Raw genomic sequence first — 26,027 nt, 5'->3', positions numbered from 1 at the left:
TCTAAACAGTTCCTATTCTCCCATCAGAAGGTAATTTCATTTAAACCTAATAGTCTGATCCTGCCTGACATTGGGTGACTTTCATGCTTAGTGTTAATCTCATTACTTTGTTTCATCAGCAAGCCCCCTAAAAATCAATAGGCTAGAGTGTAAAAACACTGAGCTGAAACAGTATTAATGGGATACTGCAAATGCCTCATTCAGACTGTCTCTGTGCTTCAGTACCTGCTGAAAAAGTCCCAAGTTTGCATTATGTTATTTGATGGCCTTTAGTTGGTTCAGGACTAGTTAATAAAATAAGAAATGTTTGTTTTTCTTTCATCTGACATATTTGGACTTTATATCACGACCCACGCATTCATGTAAAGTGTAACATGGTTCATCTGAAAATTAAAATTATCCATATTCATTTACATGTGGAACACTCTCTGTGATCTGACTAACAAGGCCCACTATGCTTTCCTTCTTTGCATTGCTTCCTCATTTCCAGAGGCCTTGGAATAGTTGAGCTAATTAATGATGGCTAAATTAGAGAGCAAATGGGTTAACTGACTCTTATGAATATACAAATTCTGATTGATATATTTCATTGCACCTCTTCCCTCCACACTTCATAGGTCACTTGTTATGTTAGATTGTAAGCTTTTGGGGACTGAAACTGTTTTTTTCATATGTGTTTGAAGAGCACCTAGTACAATGGGACTAAGAACCTAATTGTGACCTCTGGACACTACTACAGTATAAATATTAAAAATAATATGTTGTATAGTTAGGAACTGATTATGTGCATTTTAATCCATAAAAGGGTTTTGATTTATGAGTATCCTACATTATGCAAAATGAACTAAAATATTAAATATCAAAGCAAACATGGTTTTTAACTGAGATGTTTTGATGGTGGTTGAAACGACAAGCTAATGGGCCAAATTCTGCTCTGACCGCCACATCATATAGTCCTATTGATTTCTAAAAAGTTTTTGTTCAGATTATTCCTGGCCTTTGGCCAAAAGATGGTTCAGAAGAGATGGGAAAAATTATTGCTTCATTAAGAAAAGGAAAAAAATATTGTGAAAAGAGATTCTGAATCATAGATTTCCCTATTGTTGTTTTCATTCCCATACTAATCCCTGAAATTTGCAGGTTCAAAAACAAGAAAAGGCAGAAAGAAAACAAAAAGAAAAGCTATGGCGACTTCAGGACCAATTGAAGACAAAAGAGGATGAAGTAAAGAGTCAGTCAGCATATTTCGAGCACTACAAACAAAAGCAGAAGCAGAAGACAGCAGTGTTGAGAGAACGGGAGTTGTCCCTTCAGGGTCAGGTTTCCAGGCTGGAAAAGGAAGTCCTAGATCTCAATGCCACTACAGCTTTTCTGTTCTCTGAGCTAGGAGAGGGAACTGTACAATATCTCCGATGCAAACTGGAAGCAGTATTCAATGGAATTCAGGGGTCTTTGCACTTAGATGTGAATATAACTAAAATAAAAACTCTCATTGAAGATGTGGATCATTACATGAAAAGCCACCTACAGACACTGCAGCAAAATCTGAAAAGGTTACAGGAAAAAGAAGAAGGTGGTAATAGAGAACGAGCAGACCTACTAACTAAACTTCAGCTCTCCCAGGACAATGAAGATTTCCTGACAGGGAAATTAGAGGAATCTTGCTGTCGTGTTTATGAGCTGAAATTGTCTGAAATCAACCTTCAGGAACGCGTGGAGGAACTTATGGAAGAAAACATCACTTTAAAGGACAAACTGGGAGCAAAGTTACCAAGAGAAGCCGAAAAGGAGCTATTGCCTGCAGGAATGGAAAATGGAGAAAATAAAGCTGTCAGTGGTAACTGGGTAAGTGAATGTAATACAGACTGTGATTAACTTTTACTTTTATACTCATTAGGGAGGGGTGTGAAATAAAGCCCCACATGTTTAAGAATGACCTCGTTGCATGTGTCTCCTTGACAGTTCCGGGGTGGCGGGATGACTGGTTACCATTTCTACTTGAGTGGGAAGCATCACTCTTCTGCTCACTGCTGCAACTTAGGGCCCTAAAGTGATATTTTACATCATTTGTTGACTTCTGGTATTACAAGGGAGAGCAAAAGGCAGAGAAACTTGAAAGCCAATATGTTGCTTCCTAGGTACATTATTAGAGGGGCAGAGAGGCACTCAGACATGGACAATGAAGCGTGCCATGGAGGGACTGCTTATTTGTATGGTCTGTATGGCTGAGACTGGGAGAATGCATATGTCACAGTTCAGGGCAACTGCACCTGAACTCCCCCTCTGTGGTACAGCATGGGCACCACTCTCAGGCTTCCCTGGCTGTCACATCTCATAGGTGCCACAAGTACTCCTTTTCTTTTGAGAGTACAGACTAACACGGCTGTTACTCTGAAACATCTCATAGGTGGAGATCCATGTCTCTCTCTCCCTTCTGAATGGAATATCTCCAGGCTGAACAGTTCCCTACCCTCACTGTGTTATTCCAGCAAAAGACAGGTTATCTAAGCAAGCTTCTTTTGCCTTCTCTTCAGAGACTAATACCAGAATGATTGCCCACAGTTATAAGTGTTCATCCATAGCTTCCTGTGCAAGCTTATTTTATTCTAAAGGTAAAAGCACTACAGAGAAACCCTACTGAAAATAATAAAATAACTTACACACAGGCTAATAAACTTACCAGACGTCCCCCCATCCCAAGTATGGAAGGAACAATCCTTCAAAACCCAACCCAAGGGTTTTCTTTGTAGTTTCAGGTTCATCTCAGCTTCAGGTCAGAACAGCACACTCATGACATATTTAGTCTGCCCTTCCTACAATTTAGGGGTCTCCGATTTGGAGTTTCCAGGATCAGGTAATTAATAGATAATTGGTTTCTCTTTCCCGAAGGTAGCTTCAAAAGGATGCATTTTGAAGTGTGTCATTAGTCCTCCCCTTACCCCCAGGTATTTCCTAGGAAATCCACTATACACACATTGTCCCCAATAGTCCTTTGAGGTTCCTCATATCTCCCAGAGATTGCATTAATTCTGTTTTCCAGCTGAGGAAGTTCCATGCAAGTCCATGATAGTACATAAACATTTGCATTTTTCATACAACAAGTTTAATTTAATAAGGTAGGATATTATTGTCAGTCTGTCACAGCATGTTTGAATATTGAGTCAGGAAAAAATATCAGTATAAAGCTGTTAAGATATGAGCTTTGGTTCTCTATTAGTGTTGGTTACAGAAGTTAAAGCTGCCTAAGAAACAGGAAGCCCATCTCTTTCGCCAGCTTTTTAAAATATGCTGCAGGGTATATAAAAGGAGAACTTGATGGACAGTTTTGTTGCCTTATCTCTGGGCTAACAAAAAAGGTGCCTTCATGGCTTTATTAGTAAGAAATAATAATGCTCAATTTTCTTCTTTCTTTGAAGTTCCACCTTTGTAGTGTGTGCCTAGGAAAAGGTTAACTTGCCATTACACCTATTGCAGGATAATGAGATTTATCTTGTCCTATGGTTACTGTGTTCAGCTGATAAATTTCACAAGAAAATTCCTACTTCTCAGTATTCAGTAGAACAGTGACTTGTTTGAGGCAATTGAATTTGTTGATCCTCTCCCTAATTCTCTGCCAAAGCTTTGTTTTACCTTTCAAAGGCTTCAGTGAGCCCAGTGTTCATTTAGGACCAGATCCTGCCATCCCTATTGAGGCAGAAACTCCCACAGAAGTCCAGTGTTTTCCAACTATTGAAGCCAGTAGGAGTTTTGCCTGAGTAAGGAGTTGGAGGACAGTAGCTTACCTTTGCATAACTATGGTGCTGTTAGGCTAATAAGAACAGCTAGGAACATAACTAGAGAAGAGAGTGAAGTCTATTTACTGTGGAGATGTGCCTCACATTGGCAAGGGGCAATGTGGGCTTGTTTCTTTGTGTCAGTGCAAGTTATCACTGGCCATGAAGTCTTGTGGAGACACTGACATCCAATTACGAGAGGCTGACATGGCATATTTTGCAAAATTTCATCTCACACTGAGTATCTAAAGAAGCAACATGCTCCAACACTGTACTATATTTGGGTGTGATGGTGTTTGAACTTAGAACACAGGAATTTAATTATCTTGAAGGTTAACTCTGGACACCAATTATCTCTTGGGCAGCCTTCAGATACTCCGGAGATGTGTTATATTATAAGAACCTTGATAGAAAGACAGAATAGTATGTTATACTAAGGAAACTGCTTTAAAGCGTTTGGCAAATGTTTATAGGAAGTTGGTGGATCATGTTTAACTGCCTCTTGTAACACATTTCTGAAGTATGGACTGAAACCCCATCTTGCTCTATCAAAATGAGCAAATGAAAATCTTTTAAGCCATAAGCATACATTTGAATTTCTTTATTGTCTGGATCAGAGGAGTAGAAGAATGATGTTTATAGACAGGCACAGTCAAAGATGACAATCACATTACACTGATAAAGACAACATTCATCAATACACCAAGCAATATTTGAGCAGGTCAAAGTAAGCGGACGACATGGCGTGCATAGCAGAAGGAAGTGACAGTCAGCAAGTCAGCCTTCTCCTGAGCATGTAGTTAAAGGGAAGGAATATGGAGCCTCTTGTTAGCGGAGAACCTGGTCATATCTCTGCACCCTATCACAGTCAGCACCGTAACCCATCAATTAAGGATTTGAAAAATCCATTTTATATCGCAGTAAATAAATGTGTGTGGGGGCAGTATAGGAGGCTAAGGAAGTATTTTATCCACATTAAATGCTTGGAGCCCTTATCATTTTCCAGATGTAAAACTTTAAGTGCCAGAAGTTTCCATTGGGCAGGGTTAGGTGATAGGGTGGGGTGACAGTGAGTGATGAAGGGTTATTTGACAGTGGGGAACTGGCTGGATCCCATAAATCTTCATTTACAGGCTTATTAACATTTGAAGTTTTTAAAAGATATGGCTTTGTTTTGAAAGTGCACTTTGTTTTACATAGTTAGCTGGGCTTCATTGAAACATATTGATTAATATTTATATTACATACACACCTAAAGGCTCCAACTGAGACTGGGACCCTATAGTGCTAGGTGCTGTACACACATTAAGGAACAATTTTTGGCCTGGGGAATTTACTCTCTAAATAGACAAGGCAGATAAAGGTCCAGATAAAGGAAGTATGTATTCTCTCTATTTTATAGAATGGAAACCAAAAGGTTAGGTGACTTACCCAAGATCACACACACGAATCAAACCCAAATCTTCTGAGTCCCACTCCAGTGCTTTAACCACAAGACCATTTTCCCTCTCATATTAATAACTCCTTTTTGACAGGTTTTTGATTGGGACTAATATATACCCTTGTATTGTAGGAAGATGTCAAGAGCCAAGGAACAGAACTATTGATATCCTTCAGTGTGCAAAGTGTCCCTCAATACATTAATGGTGGATTTACACAGCATATTTCTTTCTGTTTGATAGATGGTTGAATCCCTTAAATGTGACGTCAAACAGCAACAACAGCACCACTTGTAATTTTCTGGATTGGTGGTTATATTTTTTTCTCTTTTGTAAAACATTAATGAGAATTATTCTAGCATGAAACATTACTTTAGGATACTAAGGCAAAGCTTTAAGCTGTGTATAAAAAGGAGGAGGGAGACCTCCAGTGGTATATTGTAATACTGGTGAGGGGTTTTTCCCCCTGTATTTCAGTAGGGTTCACTGATCTTCTCATTACACTGGTCTTGTAGTATCCAAGAGGGAGTACTTGCAAAGTGTCCTGATTTACATGTTAATCTCATTGGTCTTCCATCATTACTGTAAAATGACAAACAGTTTGAAATATAAAAAGGAGGATTTTAAAGTTTACTAACTTTTCAGCCAGTCCATGTGATTAATCATTATTTAATACTTGTTAATGAAGCAATGAATGGGAACATTTGACTGTTCCTCACTCAGAAAGGAAATGTACCTACATACATATATCATAGTAAGGCATGAAGGGTGCTAAAGCTATCAGTAAACATTGCATCAATAGCATGTCTACAATCCTTGAAAGATAGTATAGTTGTGAAACTTCTTCATGCAATATTACTGAATTAGGCCCTGGTCCTTCAGTGAGCTCCACATGGGTCTGGGTTCTAATCACGCAAAGCTCATTGAAAGGTCTGGATTCTTATGGAGCACTTTCAGAGATATGAGCGGAGCACTGAGCTCAGCTCTGGCTGTTTTCCCCAGTGTGTACATGAACAACAAATTCGGGACAGGCAACTGACTGAAAACATCAGTTCCTTTGTTAATTAGGTATTCACAAGAAATAAAGATCAGCGCCCAGGGGAATGGACGGCATGGGGGAGAAGGATGTGGGAGGGGACAGCTGAATTGATTTGGTAGGCAATGTAATTCCATAATACATATTTTCATGTAACAATCTATGATGTCTCAGCATTTTCTATTATATCATTGCTGTGTAGCCATCTTACCTTTTGGATTATTTCCTTATAAAATATGGACAATGTGACACCACTGCGGAGTGTTTAGGCATGAAAAGTCCCCCTGAAATTTAGAAAAACAAGGTTTAATTTTTTTAAAAGGTTGCCTGATGTACTTTTGTGAATTTATCAAATAACTTCAAAATTCCTGCGCTGTCACACACATCTGTGAACGCTTCTGTTCTGAAATGAATGGAACTGTCAGGCTGGAGGGAGGTTACCAGTGGAGTTCCTCAGGGATCGGTTTTGGGACCAATCTTATTTAATTTTTTTATTACTGACCTTGGCACAAAAAGTGGGAGTGTGCTAATAAAGTTTGCAGATGATACAAAGCTGGGAGGTATTGCCAATACAGAGAAGGACTGGGATATCAAACAGGAAGATCTGGATGACCTTGTAAACTGGAGTAATAGTAATAGGATAAAATTTAATAGTGAGAAGTGTAAAGTCATGCATTTAGGGATTAATAAGAAGAATTTTAGTTATAAGCTGGGGACACATCAATTAGAAGTAACGGAGGAGGAGAAGGACCTTGGAGTATTGGTTGATCACAGGATGACTATGAGCCGCCAATGTGATATGGCCGTGAAAAAAGCTAATGCGGTCTTGGGATGCATCAGACGGGGTATTTCCAGTAGAGACGGTATGATGGGATAACATGATTTTGGCAATTAATTGATCTTTAAATATTCATGGTAAATAGGCCCAATGGCCTGTGATGGGATGTTAGATGGGTGGGATCTGAGTTACTACAGAGAATTCTTTCCTGGGAATCTGGCTGGTGAGTCTTGCCCATATGCTCAGGGTTCAGCTGATCGCCATATTTGGGGTTGGGAAGGAATTTTCCTCCAGGGCAGATTGGAAGAGGCCCTGGGGGGGTTTTCGCCTTCCTCTGTAGCATGGGGCACAGGTCACTTGCTGGACCTTGAAGTCTTTAAACCATGATTTGAGGACTTCAATAGCTCAGACATAGGTGAGAAGTTTATCACAGGAGTGGGTGGGTGAGATTCTGTGACCTGCTTTGTGCAGGAGGTCGGACTAGATGATCATGATGGTCCCTTCTGACCCTAATATCTATGAATCTATGAAATGTGTGTGATTCAATACCTGTATCTTATCATAGAATCATAGAATATCAGGGTTGGAAGGGATCTCAGGAGGTCATCTAGTCCAACCCCCTGCTCAAAGCAGGACCGATCCCCAACTAAATCATCCCAGCCAAGGCTTTGTCAAGCCTGAACGTAAAAACATCGAAGGAAGGCGGTAACGCATTCCAGTGCTTCATCACCCTCTTATTTAAAAAGTTTTTCCTAATATCCAACCTAAACCTCCCTCACTGCAACTTGAGACCATAATGCATGTCATTTAAATGGATCTCCTCTGCTGTGGCACTCTGCCATGAGTAATGGGTGATGCATGATCAGAAAGACACAATTCCTTCTATGCTCCCCTTCCTCCCAAGGGTTAGTAATTTGCTACTGGTTTACCAGCTCAGCTACACTAGTATGATTGCTGTCATCTCAGCTGACACCAGACCTCCAAGTTAAATGCATAATTAAATAGCTTCTTACGTCTAGGAAAGGAAGAATAGTCTTTGTGGCCTTTACAGGATTGCAAGTCACAGAACCTGGGTTCTACTCCTTCAAACTATTGCTATGAACTTTGGCAAGCCCCTTAGCTGTTATGTGCCTTAGTTTCCCCATGCATAAAATCAGGCTAATACCAACCTCCACTTTCTTTGTACATTTATAAAGCATGTCGAAAACATTAGATGGAAGGTGCTATAGAAAAGAAAGTATTTATTGTTACAAAGTGTGATTGGTTGGGAAGCAGAAATTGGGGTTGGGAAAAAAATGTAAGGAACACAATAAAGAAAATTGTGCAGTAGATTGTGATATATTACAAAAACTTCTAGTTTTATTATACTATTTTTCTTTTCCTTTCCCCATTTTTTCCGCAATAAGAATGGTGACCTGTTTTTCCAGGATGAGCAGATAAATCTGAAGAGGGACGCAGTCTTGGATCCAGCCAGAAACAAAGCTAGTCAAACTCCATCTTTTCTACAACATACCAAACAGTCTCGTACAACAGCAAGTAGGAATACTGCTTTATTTCATATACACTATAGTTAAGGAAGAGTTTCATTAAGGGGTGCATATGTATGTGTCTAAGGGGATGTTTGGATTGATCAGATGCATATGGTTTGCTGCAGTGCTGTTGTGAACTCTGATCCCAACATATCTCATAAGCTCAAGAAAGTTGGGCTTTGGTAGTACTTGAATGTGAGACCTCGAGGAAAAGCCTAGGAGCTGCAAGAAGTTGTAGAGGTGATTCATTAGGAGACACATCTCCCTACAAGTCACTACTGAACCAATGTTGCAGTGTAATATTTGTGTGTGCTGTGCGACTGGAGGAGTTGTCTTTCAGATCAGATACAATACCAACGTCCTGATCACTTGGATCTCAGAAGAGCTCAGCATTCACCTAGCTGTTCCCATTGGAGTCAACAGGAGTTTTTCAGTTGATTTCAATGGAAGCAAATGTAGGCCATTTTTGAAAATCACATCTATAACTTCTCTGTGCCATCTATAAAATGTGGATAGCACTTAACCTCCTTTTGTAAAGTGCTTTGAGGTTTGTGGATGAAAAACCCTATATAAGAACTTATTAATATTACAGTAGAACCTTGGTTTTTACAAACATCAATCTTATAAATGACGGTTATACGAACCATTTTTCTAGATGGAAGAAAAATCACATAATGAAAGTTATGTCGATAATAGAATCATAGAATCATAGAATATCAGGGTTGGAAGGGACCCCAGAAGGTCATCTAGTCCAACCCCCTGCTCGAAGCAGGACCAATTCCCAGTTAAATCATCCCAGCCAGGGCTTTGTCAAGCCTGACCTTAAAAACTTCTAAGGAAGGAGATTCTACCACCTCCCTAGGTAACGCATTCCAGTGTTTCACCACCCTCTTCGTGAAAAAGTTTTTCCTAATATCCAATCTAAACCTCCCCCACTGCAACTTGAGACCATTACTCCTCGTTCTGTCATCTGCTACCATTGAGAACAGTCTAGAGCCATCCTCTTTGGAACCCCCTTTCAGGTAGTTGAAAGCAGCTATCAAATCCCCCCCTCATTCTTCTCTTCTGCAGGCTAAACAATCCCAGCTCCCTCAGCCTCTCCTCATAAGTCATGTGTTCCAGACCCCTAATCATTTTTGTTGCCCTTCGCTGGACTCTCTTCAATTTATCCACATCCTTCTTGTAGTGTGGGGCCCAAAACTGGACACAGTACTCCAGATGAGGCCTCACCAATGTCGAATAGAGGGGAACGATCACGTCCCTCGATCTGCTTGCTATGCCCCTACTTATACATCCCAAAATGCCATTGGCCTTCTTGGCAACAAGGGCACACTGCTGACTCATATCCAGCTTCTCGTCCACTGTCACCCCTAGGTCCTTTTCCGCAGAACTGCTGCCTAACCATTCGGTCCCTAGTCTGTAGCTGTGCATTGGGTTCTTCCGTCCTAAGTGCAGGACCCTGCACTTATCCTTATTGAACCTCATCAGATTTCTTTTGGCCCAATCCTCCAATTTGTCTAGGTCCTTCTGTATCCTATCCCTCCCCTCCAGCGTATCTACCACTCCTCCCAGTTTAGTATCATCCGCAAATTTGCTGAGAGTGCAATCCACACCATCCTCCAGATCATTTATGAAGATATTGAACAAAACCGGCCCCAGGACCGACCCTTGGGGCACTCCACTTGATACCGGCTGCCAACTAGACATGGAGCCATTGATCACTACCCGTTGAGCCCGACAATCTAGCCAGCTTTCTACCCACCTTATAGTGCATTCATCCAGCCCATACTTCCTTAACTTGCTGACAAGAATACTGTGGGAGACTGTGTCAAAAGCTTTGCTAAAGTCAAGAAACAATACATCCACTGCTTTCCCTTCATCCACAGAACCAGTAATCTCATCATAAAAGGCGATTAGATTAGTCAGGCATGACCTTCCCTTGGTGAATCCATGCTGGCTGTTCCTGATCACTTTCCTCTCATGCAAGTGCTTCAGAATTGATTCTTTGAGGACCTGCTCCATGATTTTTCCAGGGACTGAGGTGAGGCTGACTGGCCTGTAGTTCCCAGGATCCTCCTTCTTCCCTTTTTTAAAGATTGGCACTACATTAGCCTTTTTCCAGTCACCCGGTTCGCCACGAGTTTTCAAAGATAATGGCCAATGGCTCTGCAATCACAGCCGCCAATTCCTTCAGCACTCTCGGATGCAACTCGTCCGGCCCCATGGACTTGTGCACATCCAGCTTTTCTAAATAGTCCCTAACCACCTCTATCTCCACAGAGGGCTGGCCATCTCTTCCCCATTTTGTGATGCCCAGCGCAGCAGTCTGGGTGCTGACCTTGTTAGTGAAAACAGAGGCAAAAAAAGCATTGAGCACATTAGCTTTTTCCACATCCTCTGTCACTAGGTTGCCTCCCTCATTCAGTAAGGGGCCCACACTTTCCTTGGCTTCCTTTTTGTTGCCAACATACCTGAAGAAACCCTTCTTGTTACTCTTAACATCTCTGGCTAGCTGCAGCTCCAGGTGCGATTTGGCCCTCCTGATATCATTCCTACATGCCCGAGCAATATTTTTATACTCTTCCCTGGTCATATGTCCAACCTTCCACTTCTTGTAAGCTTCTTTTTTATGTTTAAGATCCGCTAGGATTTCACCATTAAGCCAAGCTGGTCGCCTGCCATATTTACTATTCTTTCGACTCATTGGGATGGTTTGTCCCTGTAACCTCAACAGGGATTCCTTGAAATACAGCCAGCTCTCCTGGACTCCTTTCCACTTCAAGTTAGTCCCCCAGGGGATCCTGGCCATCCGTTCCCTGAGGAAGTCGAAGTCTGCTTTCCTGAAGTCCAGGGTCCGTATTCTGCTGCTTACCTTTCTTCCCTGCGTCAGGATCCTGAACTCAACCAACTCATGGTCACTGCCTCCCAGATTCCCATCCACTTTTGCTTCCCCCACTAATTCTACCCGGTTTGTGAGCAGCAGGTCAAGAAAAGCGCCCCCCCCAGTTGGCTCCTCTAGCACTTGCGCCAGGAAATTGTCCCCTACGCTTTCCAAAAACTTCCTGGATTGTCTATGCACCGCTGTATTGCTCTCCCAGCAGATATCAGGAAAATTAAAGTCACCCATGAGAATCAGGGCATGCGATCTAGTAGCTTCCGTGTGCTGCCGGAAGAAAGCCTCATCCACCTCATCCCCCTGGTCCGGTGGTCTATAGCAGACTCCCACCACTACATCACTCTTGTTGCACACACTTCTAAACTTAATCCAGAGACACTCAGGTTTTTCTGCAGTTTCGTACCGGAGCTCTGAGCAGTCATACTGCTCCCTTACATACAGTGCTACTCCCCCACCTTTTCTGCCCTACCTGTCCTTCCTGAACAGTTTATAACCATCCATGACAGTACTCCAGTCATGTGAGTTATCCCACCAAGTCTCTGTTATTCCGATCACGTCATAGTTCCTTGACATCACCAGGACCTCCAGTTCTCCCTGCTTGTTTCCAAGGCTTTGTGCATTTGTATATAAGCACTTGAGATAACCTGTTGATCACCCCTCATTCCCAGTATGAGGCAGGAGCCCTCCCCTCACAGACATTCCTGCCTGTGTTTCGTCCCGGTATCCCGCTTTCCCACTTACCTCAGGGCTTTGGTCTCCTTCCCCCGGTGAACCTAGTTTAAAGCCCTCCTCACTAGGTTAGCCAGCCTGCTGGCAAAGATGCTCTTCCCTCTCTTCGTGAGATGGAGCCCGTCTCTGCCCAGCACTCCTCCTTCATGGAACACCATCCCATGGTCAAAGAATCCAAAGCCTTCTCTCCGACACCACCTGTGTAGCCATTCGTTGACTTCCACGATTCGACGGTCCCTACCTAGGCCTTTTTCTTCCACGGGGAGGATGGACGAGAACACCACTTGCGCCTCCAACTCCTTTATCCTTCTTCCTAGAGCCACATAGTCCGCAGTGATCCGCTCAAGGTCATTCTTGGCAGTATCATTGGTGCCCACGTGGAGAAGCAGGAAGGGGTAGCGATCCGAGGGCTTGATGAGTCTCGGCAATCTCTCCGTCACATCACGAATCTTAGCCCCTGGCAAGCAACAGACTTCTCGGTTTTCCCGGTCAGGGCGGCAGATAGATGATTCAGTCCCCCGGAGGAGAGAGTCCCCGACCACCACCACCCGCCTTCTCCTCTTGGGAGTGGTGGTCGTGGAACCCCCAACCTCAGGACATAGCATCTCATGCCTTCCAACCAGTGGAGTCTCCTGCTTTCTCGCCCCAGACATATCATCTGGTCCACTCTCCGCAACGATACCTGTGGAGAGAACATGAAAGCGGTTAGTTACCTGTGTCTGTGTTACTGGAACCCGGACATTCCGCTTACCTCTTCTGGAGGTCACATGTTGCCAAGCTTCTTCACTGGCCTCTTGGCTTCTCTGTGCAACCTGCTCTATATCTTTAGAGCTTTGTGCCCCTAGAAGCCTATCCTGAGTTTTGTCCAGAAAATCCTCAGTTTCTCGTATGCAACGCAGGGTTGTTATCTGTTGCTCCAGACCTTCAATCTTCTCTTCCAATATGGAGACCAGCTTGCACTTTGTACAGACAAAGTCGCTTCTGTCCTGTGGAAGAAAGACAAACATGGCATATCCAGTGCAGGTCACAACAGCTGAACCCCCCGCCCCTTCCATATCACCTTCCTACTTTGAGCTTCCTCAGAGCAGTTTGCAAGACGTAAGCCTCACTGGGCTCACTCCAGGCGAACTCCCAGGCAAACTCCTGCTGTGAGCTGCTCTGCTGTCCCCTGCTGCTCAGCTGGTTCACGAAGCTCTGGCTATTTTTAAACAGCCAGGCTTCCCTGACGCAAACAAACAGACACCCTACTGCCCGCCCCCTGCAGGCTAGCAGCCAATCAGACACTCACTCAGGCTCTCACACTGCCCTCCCAGCACACACACGCTCGGATACTTCCTCAGCAAGCAAACACACACACACTCGGATACTTACCAGTCCCAGGCAAACTCCTACTGTGAGCTGCTCTGCTGTCCCCTGCTGCTCAGCTGGTTCGCCGCCGCTCAGCTGGTTCGCGAATAAAGTTGACATCCCTTCTCATTCTGATGCCTTCAGTGCATTGGAAATTACTTTGCACTCATCTGAAGGACAAAAAGAAAGTGTACCATACTGCAACATATGCAACGTACCTACTATAATTTTGACATGTCCAATTTTATGAAAGTTTTCATTTTATGAACTCCTCAATTCCCAACTAGTTTGTGAAAAAGGGGTTATATTGTAAATATTATTATTTATTAGTATATTTTATTATTAAATCACAGTGTTCATCTGCCCATTAAAATGTGTGTGATTAATCACATATCACATTGGTTTTGCATTTATAGAGCTTACAATATTTTTCATTCTCATGCTTCATGCCAGATTTTTGTTACTTGGCATTTTTCATTCAGCAGCCTTACACCTGTTTAAATGCTCTATCGTAACAGAGATAGCATCAGAGTGTGGCTATGGCTGGCTTAATAATGTGGAGGGGTTGCCAAAGGAACTTCTCATACCATTTTTGGAGCACAGCTCCAGTGCCTTGGTGGAAACTGGTGAAGAACATGGGCTAGCTGACGCTGAACAGGTGAGAAGAAAGTTGTTGCTATTTTTTGCTAACTTTGCAAGCACAGCATTATCTGTGAATCACAAGATAAATAAGGAGCAGACAAAGGGAATTTAGAAATTAGTATAAAAGTATGTCTTCCAGAACAAGCTGTCAAAATTTTGCTCTAAGGAGAAGACAGATCTACCCAGAAAAATACTGTTTACATGTTGGTATGTTACCCTTACAGACATTATTACTATGCATATATAACACACAGATTTTCTGTTTGTATAATAAAATAATGAATTCCGGCTCTTGGATCTTGACTGTGGCTCCTGATGACATATTCTGTGTTCAGGGTAAAGTCTTGGCTCCGTTGAAGTCAATGGGAGTTTTGCTATTGACTTCAATGGAGCCAGGATTTCACCTTCAATGGCAGGGATAACTCCACATAATGTTCAAGTGCCGAATAGGCAACAGAGAGCAACAGTGCATATCGAAAGGTGGGTTTTTATCCGAGGAACTTATGTTAAGTTCTTGCTTAGAAGAGAAAACTTACTTTGATAAAACCTTGGGGATTGTAGTGTTGTACTTAGCATATTATGAAAACCAGTGGACAATTCACACAGTATTTAATAACAAATATTGCTCTTATAGTGCAGTAAGGCTGTCTGTTCTGTCCAGTGATTGGAGAGTGATCATCATTGCAGTGTTTCTAGTCAACAGAGTTATACCAGTGCTAGTGAGTTCACTCATGCAGTCAGTTCCTACAGGCATAGTACAAATGTTACCTAGGACACCAGAGGGATATATATGAAAATATATGTATTTGTATTTTAATACCACAGTTTCTTGTTTTTATAACAACGTGTATAGTGAGAACAACCCTAAAGATATGAAACTGGCTCCTGGTAAACAACTATTTACTGTCGGGTAGACAACACATAGTCAGCAAACAGTCATTTTCCTTTGCACTAATTACACTTTAAAGGGGCCCTTACTATACGTGTGTATATATTACATACAAAAAACTACATTAAAAGGACACTAAGGTCTCAAATGTTAAGAAATGCCTTGTGTGTATGTGTTATGATAAGGTCTTTAATTACATGATCACATGTATTTTCCACGCAAACCCTGCCTCATTTAATGCACAGGATGAGAGTGCTTACTGAATGAGTATTTATTCAATATTTTGATTTCTCCTCATTGTTAAGTGTTTGGTCCCCTGCCGTATTACTGCACACTATTCAAACCCTGCACTGAAAACAGAATTATTAATTTCCTCATGGACTTTTCTATGATACTTATCATAATTGTATCTGAGTACTTCACAAACATAAATGTGGTAAGCATCACAATACCCTTAGTATTATCCCCATTTTACAGATGGGGAACTGAAGCACAGTAAAGATTAAGGAGAAAAGTAGCCACTAATTTTGGGTACCCAATTTAAGACTCCTAGAGTCTGATTTTGCAGAGTACCTAGCATTATCTAGCACTTTATATGTTCAAAGCACAGTTCCCATTGACTTCACTTGCAGCTGGGAATTCAGCACTTCAGGCCCTAGAGGTGTAAGGATGCAGGAACTCTAATGCGGGTCTGCAGAGCCTGGTAGACGGATGTTCTCACAGTGCCACCAGGAGACCCTGCAGAGCCACACCCAGGGAGCACTATGGAGAATAGAAGCTACTGGAAGTACCACCCAAGGCAGCCAGCTGTGGCCCTCTGATTGGCCAACCACCCTGTTTAAGCAAGGAGGGTGTCCCAGCAAGTTGTTTCGGCAACAGCACAGACTTCGGGCCTCCTGGGACCCCAGACATCACCTCATATCTTGATTGCTGGCCTCTGATCCCAGCCTGACTCTGACCTTGACTCTTGTATCCTGACTATAGCCTGGTACTACCTCTGATTTACAGTCTCCAGCCGGCCAGACTTTGACCCCAACTCTTGCTACCATCCCTGATGTGTGAACTCCAGCCCAGATATGGTTGCTAGGCCAGATCGCCTATACCCTGGTCACTTACACCAGGGTCTCATTTGGGTGCTCAGAAAAAGAGGACCAATCAGTGATCACCTGTGAAAAATGTGGTTTAAGTGACTTGATTAGCATCATGTACAAACTCTTTGGCAGAGGAATAGAATCTAAGTCTCTAGGAAAGCATTCAACTGCCTTAATCCTGGGATCATCCTTCCTCTTTCTACAATTTCCCACCTCATTCATTGCACAGCTTCCTTCTTCTGTAACAAATGAGGTGGAATTCCTACAGTTAATCAGCCCTGATTCATTCCCAGACCAGGTCTAGCCTGTACCCTGAATGAGGCAGGGATCCTGTGGAAAAAATAATATGTGATCATGTAATTAAAGACTGTATCATAATGCATACACACAAGGAGACTGAATTAAGGTTGCATGGACAATCTAGGAAGACCTCATTTGGGATGCTGTGTACTAGTCTGGTCACCTGTGTTCAAGAAAGATGAATTAAAACTGAAACAGTTGCAAAAAAGGTTTCTCCTGTGGTCTGAAATACGTTGGTCAAATTTCAGTTGCTGGATTTATTGTGTGGGTGCTGGGTGATGTTGGTGGCCTATGATACACAGAAAGAAAAGGAGTACTTGTGGCACCTTGGAGACTAACCAATTTATTTGAGCATAAGCTTTCGTGAGCTACAGCTCACTTCATCGGTGAAGTGAGTTGTAGCTCACGAAAGCTTATGCTCAAATAAATTGGTTAGTCTCCAAGGTACCACAAGTACTCCTTTTCTTTTTCCGAATACAGACTAACATGGCTGTTACTCTGAAACCTATGATACATAGGAGGTCAGACTTGGTGATCCAGTGGTCCCTTCTGGCCTTAAACTCTGCCTCCTGACTTTTGAGGTTGTCCTGAGCATGGGCAAACTGAAATTTTTTAAAGACTTATAACTTAGCCAAATGTGGGTAGTTTTTCACGGGGACAGCAAAAGATACATCCCTGACACAAAGAGCATCCATTCGTGCACTTTCAAGTCCCTGCTCCAAAGCATGGGGACACTAGAGCTTCTCAAAGAAAAGGTTTTTAGTGGAAAAGCAATGTATTTTTCCCTTGTCAAATTCTCAAAAATGGTGGAACTGTTTTGGTTGAACTTTCAAGAATAATTCAGCCTGAGGCAGATACCCAGCATAGAAAATTTCAGTCTAAACAAAGTTTTGCAATGAAGCAACTGAAAACAGGGTCTTATAATGGGAAGGGTTGGCCTTCCCTATAATACTATCCCCATGGGTTTTATTCAAGGACTTCTTTAAAGAAAAACAATTTACAAATGTAATTAGTATTATTTCCACTATTGTTAGAAGACTCTTGCCTTGATGGGTCAGTGACTATGCAGTACCTTTTTAGTTCAGGTTTCATGTGGGGTTTGTGTTTGTGAGTTTTGTGCTGATGAAAAGTGTCACATTGATAGCTCTGGAGGCAGAAGAAAAAGGCTTTCTGAAGTCCACTCTCCATAGAACATGAACAGACATCTCCAGACTTGGTGGGAATCCCTTAGAGGTTCAACTCCTTGTCTTTACTGAGTCTGCAGACAAGGATATCAATTTTTGCCAGTTGTGGTAACATATGTGATCCGGATGCTTGTGCTGAAATTCTGGCCTCTTTGAAGGCAATGGAAGTTTTGCTATTGACTTCAGTGGAGTCAGGATTTCACCCGTGTTCACTAGTGACAACAAACTTATATCACATTGGCCACCCAGCAGCTTCACGAGGATGTCAACTTTCATTCTTTACCAGTTCCGCATACTGCACAGGGCTGGATGCCACCATGGCAACGCTGATGGTCTGTCGAGCATACTGCCTGGCGTCCCAAGTTGCCCAACTCTATGGTGTTGAGTAGGGGTGGGTGGGGGGGGATATGTGACGGGGCAAGGCCTGATGGCTATAGAAAGGAGTGGGAGATAGATATATTAGCTCCAGGGTAAACAAATCCCTGGTACCAGGATAAGTGAAATGACAGCTTCTGCAGGTCAATTAAGACACCTGGGGCCAATTAAGAACTTTCCAGAAGGCAGAGAGAACGCTAGGTTGATTGGGACACCTGAAGCAATCAGGGGCTGGCTGAAACTAGTTAAAAGCATCCCAGTTAGTCAGGTGGGCGCGGATGTCAGGAGCTGTGGGAAGAAGTTGCGCTGTTGGAGAGACTGAGCAGTATACACCATATCAGGCACAAGGAAGGAGGCCATGAGGTAAGGGTGAAGTGGAGCCTGAGGAAGTGAGGGTTGCTGTGGGGGAAGTAGCCCAGGGAATTGTACATGTCATGTTTCTACCATAGCTGATACTATTCGGGTCCCTGGGCTGGAGCCCGGAGTAGAGGGTGGGCCTGGGCTCCCCCCCACACCACCCCTTTGCCTCCTGATTAATCACTGAGACTGGGAGACAACAGAGACTGTGCAGGAAGGGTAGCTTCTCCTCACCTCCCTTGCTAGCTTATGATGAATATGGCTCACTAGACTGTGACCCTTGTCTCTAGAGAGAGAAGGGTTACATAGAGGGTCACAGTGAGCCTCTGAGGCTAGTGAAATCCGCCAGGAAACGTGGGACCCACGGAGGCAAGGACAGAGCTTTGTCATAACACATACAAAGAACAGAGGTTTCCACACTTTAACTACTAGTAGATTTCCACAAGGAAGATGAGCATGAGTATAAGACATTCATAGATTATATGATATTGGCTAACAATAAATATATATAATAAAATGTTTCAAGATGGTCAAGTCAAAAGGCAAGTATATATGAAATAGCAACATGGCAACTTTCCTTATAGCTTATGTTTTTCAATTTGAGACATTCTCTTTTCTTTATTACCAGGTCATACTTGGCACACAAAGATCAGATGGTGCTTCTCCGTTGTTTGGATGTACTCCAAGCCAGCTTAAAAACAGACAGCTAATCTTATTTTGCTCTGAGAGGCTAAGCAATGATGGGAGAAGTAAGGGGACCAAAGAAAAAGGATATTTCTTTCTCTTAAAGGAACAAGCTATAAATCAACCAGCTAATCCTTTGCCTGTCTTCAAGGTTGCCACTTTGATTGATCCTCAGTTTGTCTTGCTAGAACGTGAAATCCCCAGGGTCCTAGGTGTCAGATCAGCATCTGTTTTCCCAGTGAACAAAATGCTGAATTTGAATTACAACCAGACATATCACAATAACTTTTGTCTTTCTAATGGTGTCTTGCATGTTGTGAAAGGAGTTTCTTCTGGTAAAGATTCTGAAGCTCTAAAGGAAAAGGTTGCTAACACTGAGACTGAAATTTTCAAACTCCAGGTTGAAAAACATTATATGGAAAAATGTTTGCAAAATAAAAAAGCTATACAGAAAAGCACAGATGAAAAGAAAAACCCGAATAAAGAAATAAATGATGAAAAAAATCAAAGTAGAAATGGTCCAGAGAAATCTCAGCGAGAAGAAAAAAGGGATGAGAAAGCACAAATCAGAACAATAACTTGCATTTCTGAAAAAGCCACCAAAGTTTTAATTAAAATTGCACATGATGAAACTGGGGAGCAAGAAGCAGAACCAAAATTTCATGCAGCAAGCATTCCAGGTGACCAAAACATGTCTGTCCTACACAAGGAATTAGAGGGATATCCTCAAGAAAACTCTGAATTTAAGGATGAACATGGAAAACATTTAGCAATCTCTACCTTTGATGAAGTGAACAGAAGATGCCTAGAAAAGAACATTTTTGTGACAGAAGAGAAGGGTAAACAACCCGAGAATCTAACTGACCAAATAAAAGTGTGTCGACAAAAAAGTGTTGGACTGAAAGAAGAGAGAGAGCAATGTTTGAAACTGTCTGAACGAGAAGATGAGGATAAGTCATCATGCAAACAAATGACTGATCAGATAGAGGAATATAGTAAATGCTCTCAAAAACTGTCTGCACTGAAGGAAGATAAATATATGTATCCACTGAATATATTGTCTCCTGCACAAGAGAGAAATATATACTTAAATGAAGGGTTAGCACAAGAGGAAGAATATTTTGAACATGTTCATTATCTATCAGCAGCAGAAGAAAACAATGGATATACCCTGAAAACAGATAAGTTAGAGAAGCTCATGGATATATATTCTCAAAGAATATCTGCACTGATGAAAGAGAATGGGAGTTACTCACAGAAACTCCTCATGTTACAGGAAGAGAATGATAGATATTATCAGAAGATGTGTGCACTAGAAGAGGAGATAGATGCATATTCTCAACACATATTAGCAGCACATGAAACTGATGTTGACTCTTCCCAAAAGTTATTAGCCAAGGAGGAAATATATGGTAAATGTTATAACAGTGTTTCAAAAGAGAAGAATTTTAAGTGTCCAGGAGCGATTTGTGTTCTCTTGGGTGAGACTGAAATCCTTTCCAAGAATGTGTCTCACCTGGTTAAAAAGGAAGATAGAAATTCTGAAAAGGAAATACCAGTGATGGAATCAAATAAATTTCTCAAGAAAATTGTAGCTCTTGATGAAAAGAAGATTAAATATTTCCAGCTGCTTTCTGGTCTCAAAGAGGAGAGAAATAGCTTTTTCAGAGAAATAGCTAAACTATTACAAGACAAAGAAAAATACATTAAAAAAACTCATGAACTGGAAGAAGAGAGAGAGAGAAATTTACAGATAATATCTCAACTAGAAGGAGACAAAGAAACTTTGTTGGGAAGTTTGAGTGAGCTAAAATGTGAACAAGACAAACACATGACAATGATTTCTGAATTGAATGAGTGCAAAACCAAATGCTACCAAACAATTTCTGATCTACAAGAGGAAAAACGTATACTTGGAATCAGCTATGAAGACCCGATAAAAGATAAAATTTCAGGAATAGAGGGAAAGTTGCTAAGATTGAAGCAAGAAAATAAGACTGTACCACATAGAATGCAAGAAAAGGAAACAGAGGTGGCTTCTGGTAAAACACATACTAAAGAAAAAGGAATTCAAGTTATAGAACCCTCAAACTATCTCACTAGGAAAGATAAAGACACCTGTTCAGAAGAGGAAATTGGTAGCATTAAAGGATATTGTCAAGTGGGATGTTCTAAAAACACTGAGACTTCTAAATTCCATTTTAGTAATGCTGGGATAAGTGCATTTTTGGGTGATCAAAACATTGCGATCTCCAGGGTGCTCCAAAAGACTTCTGAGAGACCAGAGGTGGCAAAATTAACCTTTGAAACAGAAGATAAAATATCAAGCAACAGTTTTTCTCAATGTTGTGTTAAAGTGCTGGAGAATATGGAACTGCTACAAGAGTCCTCAAAGGTAAAATGAACCCAAATGGAGCAGTTTACAATTTTTATGATAAAAATACATTCTTTTCACAAATGTCAGAATGGCTAGTGTAGAAAGTCACTTTATTTACACTAGAGTTGGTTGGACAATTTTAGCTGAAACAAATGATTTTTTAAAAACATCAATTTTTGACCAAATGAAGCATTTCAATGTCAAAATGTCCTGTTTTGACATTGTCAGAACAGAATATTTTGATTTTTTATTTTTTGAAATGACTTTTTCAAACTAAAAATATTATATAGAAAACAATGATTTTGACCTTTTAAAACTTGAAATTCATAATGAGACATTTCAGTTCTATCACAACTAAGTATTTAGATCAAGCTGAAATTTGTTTTCAGAATTTTGTTTCACAGGAAATTTTGAAATTTTTTGGCTTTGTTCCATTTTTCAATGGAAATCCAGTTCCCTCCTAGTTCTACTGTCCATGTACATATTCCATAGAAATGAAATCTTTAGGGCCCCCGAGCAGTGATGTCTTATGGGAAACTGTGGAAAATGTTCACATTTAGAAAAAAAATTGTCTGTTGCTCTTCATTGTTTTGATTGCTAGGGATATTTGCCTGAACACAGGATCTTTGTTTCTTAATGGTTCTTCTGCTCCTGCTTTTTCTCCCCCTAAATTCATAAACCTCACCAACATCACAATTAATTTCTGAGGAGAGTATTGTAATGTCATAAACACAGAATTTGACTGCCGCTGAGGATGATCAGCAGGAGCAGATTTATCTCCAAGATCTTATTTTCATGCAAATATTCTTAGTAATTTAAATGAAAAAATAAGAAAAAAAACCCCTCCCTTGAAACTATAAACCAGCAGAATTATTCCTCCACATTAGCCCAGGTTTACCCCATAAAACAGGAATAAATGTACTGGTGAATCAGGTCCAAAATGTTCTCAGATATTTTTGCAAGAAGTGTCTGTATCTCTCTAAAAAGGGAATCCAAAAAATGTTGAGTTTGCCTTGAGATACTGGGAAAGCTACAGGGCTAAATCCCTACTTGCAACAGAGCAGTGCTTAGCGTACCAGGGGAGAAGAGGGCAATAGTGAAGCAAGTAGATTCCTGTCCTCGATACAACCCCTGCCCACCTCAGCTTGGCTCCTGGCTTCCATTGTATCAAGGAGCCAAGAGCAGCTGATGTACGCTAGTTGAAGATTCCCCTATACTAGGAGAATCCTCTGCTGATTCCTTAAGGCAATTTTATGTCTCCTTTGTGCTGTTGATCTGACCCACAGTACACAGAGATGGAAATACCATACCTAGTTTACTCTTACACTTCCTAAATTAAAGCCCTCCTTTCAAGAGCTGAAAATAATTCACACACACCTTTAAGAAGTTGTGTGTTACTTTAAATGTGTGAAGGGAATTGTTTCTTTTTCTGCCCTTTATCCAGGGCAGCACATCTGAAAGCTACAGTGCAATGCAAGAACAACTGGAAAGGTCAAAGGAAGAACTAAAAGTACAACAAGGGGAATTAGAAAAGGCCAAAAAAGAGGTAATCTCCCATTTGATATATTTATGTGAAGCAAATCCGTTTCTTGTTTTCTTCTCGTACTTTTCTTGTTTCCACCAGTGTTCCAAAGAATTACAAAAGGAAAAAGTCTCTGATCTAGAGAACCAACCTGTGTCTCTTTGATGCCCACAGTTAAGTGATGACTTGCACAGTCATTCATTACTGGTCAGAATTTGAATTACAGTTGCATTGCCTTATCAGAGTCACAACAGAAAGTGCTTAATAAGGAGACCCTTGCACAAAGAATCTGTCATCTAGATTCTGGGCAGAACGGCTTTCCCCCCATTAGGAAAGATAAATATGAATGGTTGTGGTAACTTAGAAACTCTGATGATTTAGACAGTGCTAAATGCAAAGTTTCCAGTTTTCAAATGAGAAGGGTTTGTTCAAGACACAGAAGCATGAAAAACCTGAGGCACACATAAAGCCATTTCCTTTACCGAGGGATAAAGAGAAACAAATTGCAGTATCCACTCACAGGCCACACAGTAACCATGAAGTTCCGTATTACGGAATATCTTCACTGAATGAGTACCCTTGCCTTTGGAAGTCCACATTTTGTTGTGTGCAGCCATCTAATTGAATCACAATGCCAAAGATCACCCACCTAACCCCAAGCAAAGGAAACTTCTTCTTGAGTTGTGCCTTTCATAACAGACCAACTTCAGTGTTCCTCATCTTTTTCTGTTGCAAAAACAAACCACATTGTCCATTATCTAAATGGGAATATATTCCTCCAAAGCTTGATGGCAAGTTCACATTTCCTAGATGCTGCAAAACAGGTGTTGGCAAAAATAATTGTAGACATGGTACAATAACTCATAGTAACAAGTTGACATGGTGAGCAAGGAAAAGGGTAACAGTAATAAGATTGCACAGTGGCAAATTTATGTATGGATAGTTTGATGAAAGATTTATTTTAAAAAAATTGTTTTAAAGATAAATTAATTTCTCTCAGGAATAGAAGAAGTGGGGGTTTTTTTTATGTCTTTGAATGAGTGATGCTGTTCATGCATTTGTCTGTTCAGATGATGACCAATAACTTTTAGATTGCATGTGAAGGGACTGTCCCAGTAATTGGCTCTTTATCTGACCAACTTTGGTCCTTTTATAAATAAAAGAAAATGTTAAAAGTACAAAAAACTTCTTTTGTTAAATTAGAAGAAGGTGTAGCCTTTGTTTTCAAACAGTCAGAAGGAAGAAGACTTGAGGTCTTACATGTAAGGGCGTAGCAGAATAGTCAGATGTTTAATTGCATGCTGTCGTGCAATTACATTTTCAAAATTACAATTAATAGTGGAATCTATGATAATGCATCATGGAAATAATGCAAAAACAGACAGATGATTTTTTTCCATTTGTGTTCCCCATTCCCAGTGTTTTAAATGCAACATTTTATTATTTTTTTCCTGCTAATAAAATCCTATTTTTAGTCTGATTTTCACTTAAGATACTTTGAAATATCATATATCATTTATTGAGCTTCACTCAGAGTTTTCAAGTGCATGTATTTCACATGGATAATTTTCTTTTAGGATTTATTCCAAGGGCCTGGTTCTGTTTTGGTCGTGTTTTGGTCGTGGGGCCAGCTTTACATGGTCTAATTCCATTTAATTCAGTAGAGTTACACCCAGTGTAAAGCTGGTGTCTGCAAGATCAGAATCCAGCCCGTAGGTTGTAAGTACATATTGGGAAGTGATATTAACTCCTATCTGTAATTTTATTTTTTCATTCCTTTTCTCTGGTAGGCTCAGAAGTGGTACCGAGAACTTGGCTTTGTAGAAGCAAGATATGAAGAGGTCAGAACTCAGTTGACACAGGCACTCTCTGAATTACACCAACTTAAACAAGCAGATGGCGGGGAAAGGCTTAGAAAGCAGTGCTGCCAGTTAATGGTATGTGTGTAAGTAGAATGGAGGGAAAAGGTACTCCTTGGGAGAAGACGATTTGGATACAGAAAATGGGTTAGTGTTCAGAATAACAGATTTTGAAACAAGCCTGAAACACCTAGATTTACAGAAAGCAGAGGTTCAAATCCAGGCAGGGATGATTCAACCTTTCTAAAATAGATAAACTGACTATTGAGCAATTTACTGTGCATATTGTAGATGACAACTTTAAAAGCAAAGTCCTTCTGCTCTGCAGGAATACTAAAGAATTCACATAATTTTTTATAACAGGGATCACCGTGCTATCCTTGGCTAAAGTTTCCCCTTTCCTCACCATTATGCACTGTGATGTACCAGGGTTATTTGCTTGGCTGATGTCTTCTCATTCCATAGGGGTATTTCAGTGCTGCTGCTGTTGGCATATTACTATCGTTTTTTGGCTTGATCTTGGAAGTACTGAGTACCCACAAATCCCACTGAGATATGGATGCTCTGCATCTCTCAGGATCAGTTTCGTTATTTGGACACATTAGGTGAAATCCTGGCCCCGCTGAAGTCAATGGGAGTTTTGCCATGATGCCAGCTAGGCTTTATGGAATCCTTTACATCTATATATTCAACTTTGGGGTTAATAAATACCAGTTCAGGGGAGCTGAGACACAATCCTAAAAGGAATGATAGGAACAGCTGGACCAAATTCTGCTCTCAGTTCAACCAGCATAAATCCTGAGTAACTCCATTGACCAGTATGTTTAATTATATAGTTAAAAAAGTAAACAGCAGAAATTATATAATAAAAGTAAATGAAAATTCAAGCAAAATAAATATAAAAACAGATTTATACATGGACTTGATAAGAGGTTGAGGAACTAAACTGGAACTCAGAATATGTGGGTTCTATTTCCTGGCTCTGCCACAGGTTCCTGTTTACCTTGGGCAAGTCACTTAATCTCGCTGTGCCTCAATTCCTCAATGGTGAGATGTGATAGTAATTAGAGCTGGTCATGCTCCCACTTTCCTCTATAAGCCATCTCCCTGGTAGGTCTACATCTCCCATGATACACCACAATCTCTCCTCTTTGTCTCACTGGACTTGTGGGAGATGTAGTCTAGGGGAGCCCAGCCCATAGAAGAGAACAGGGACACGA

General features: G+C 41.1%; 2 protein-coding genes across 2 annotated transcripts in view; one reads left to right on the top strand and one right to left on the bottom strand.

Annotated features, from left to right (window-relative positions):
• LOC311519166 (uncharacterized protein C4orf50 homolog) overlaps positions 1-26,027 on the top strand; it is an 87,750-nt gene that overhangs the window by 13,046 nt on the left and 48,677 nt on the right. The window contains exons 4-9 of the mRNA XM_084625447.1: positions 1,141-1,845; positions 8,433-8,562; positions 14,046-14,185; positions 18,994-21,444; positions 22,871-22,972; positions 24,739-24,885. Of these exons, the coding sequence (XP_084481573.1) occupies positions 1,141-1,845; positions 8,433-8,562; positions 14,046-14,185; positions 18,994-21,444; positions 22,871-22,972; positions 24,739-24,885 (3,675 nt within the window). The remainder of the gene's footprint in view (positions 1-1,140; positions 1,846-8,432; positions 8,563-14,045; positions 14,186-18,993; positions 21,445-22,870; positions 22,973-24,738; positions 24,886-26,027) is intronic.
• LOC311519167 (uncharacterized protein) lies at positions 5,507-14,161 on the bottom strand. The gene is made up of 5 exons (XM_084625448.1): positions 14,115-14,161; positions 13,552-13,697; positions 12,932-13,166; positions 6,460-6,532; positions 5,507-5,794 (listed from the first exon to the last, which is right to left on the bottom strand). Exons 2-4 carry the CDS (start codon positions 13,645-13,647, stop codon positions 6,468-6,470), a joined length of 396 nt encoding a protein of 131 aa, XP_084481574.1. The 5' UTR covers positions 13,648-13,697; positions 14,115-14,161; the 3' UTR covers positions 5,507-5,794; positions 6,460-6,467.

The sequence above is a fragment of the Lepidochelys olivacea genome (assembly GCF_965140295.1).
Source record: "Lepidochelys olivacea isolate rLepOli2 genome assembly, chromosome: 4".
NCBI lineage: Eukaryota > Metazoa > Chordata > Testudines > Cheloniidae > Lepidochelys > Lepidochelys olivacea.
This window is presented reverse-complemented; position numbering and strand designations above follow the sequence as displayed.

Bases quoted from the DNA above. Each gene is read 5' to 3' on its own strand.
- LOC311519167 (XM_084625448.1), bottom strand. From the start codon at position 13,647: ATGTCAACTTTATTCGCGAACCAGCTGAGCGGCGGCGAACCAGCTGAG. The intron at 13,167-13,551 runs GTAAGTATCCGA...TTTCTTCCACAG, and splicing joins TAGGAGTTTGCCTGGGACTG to GACAGAAGCGACTTTGTCTG. The intron at 6,533-12,931 runs GTAAGCGGAATG...TCTAAATTTCAG, and splicing joins ACATGTGACCTCCAGAAGAG to GGGGACTTTTCATGCCTAAA.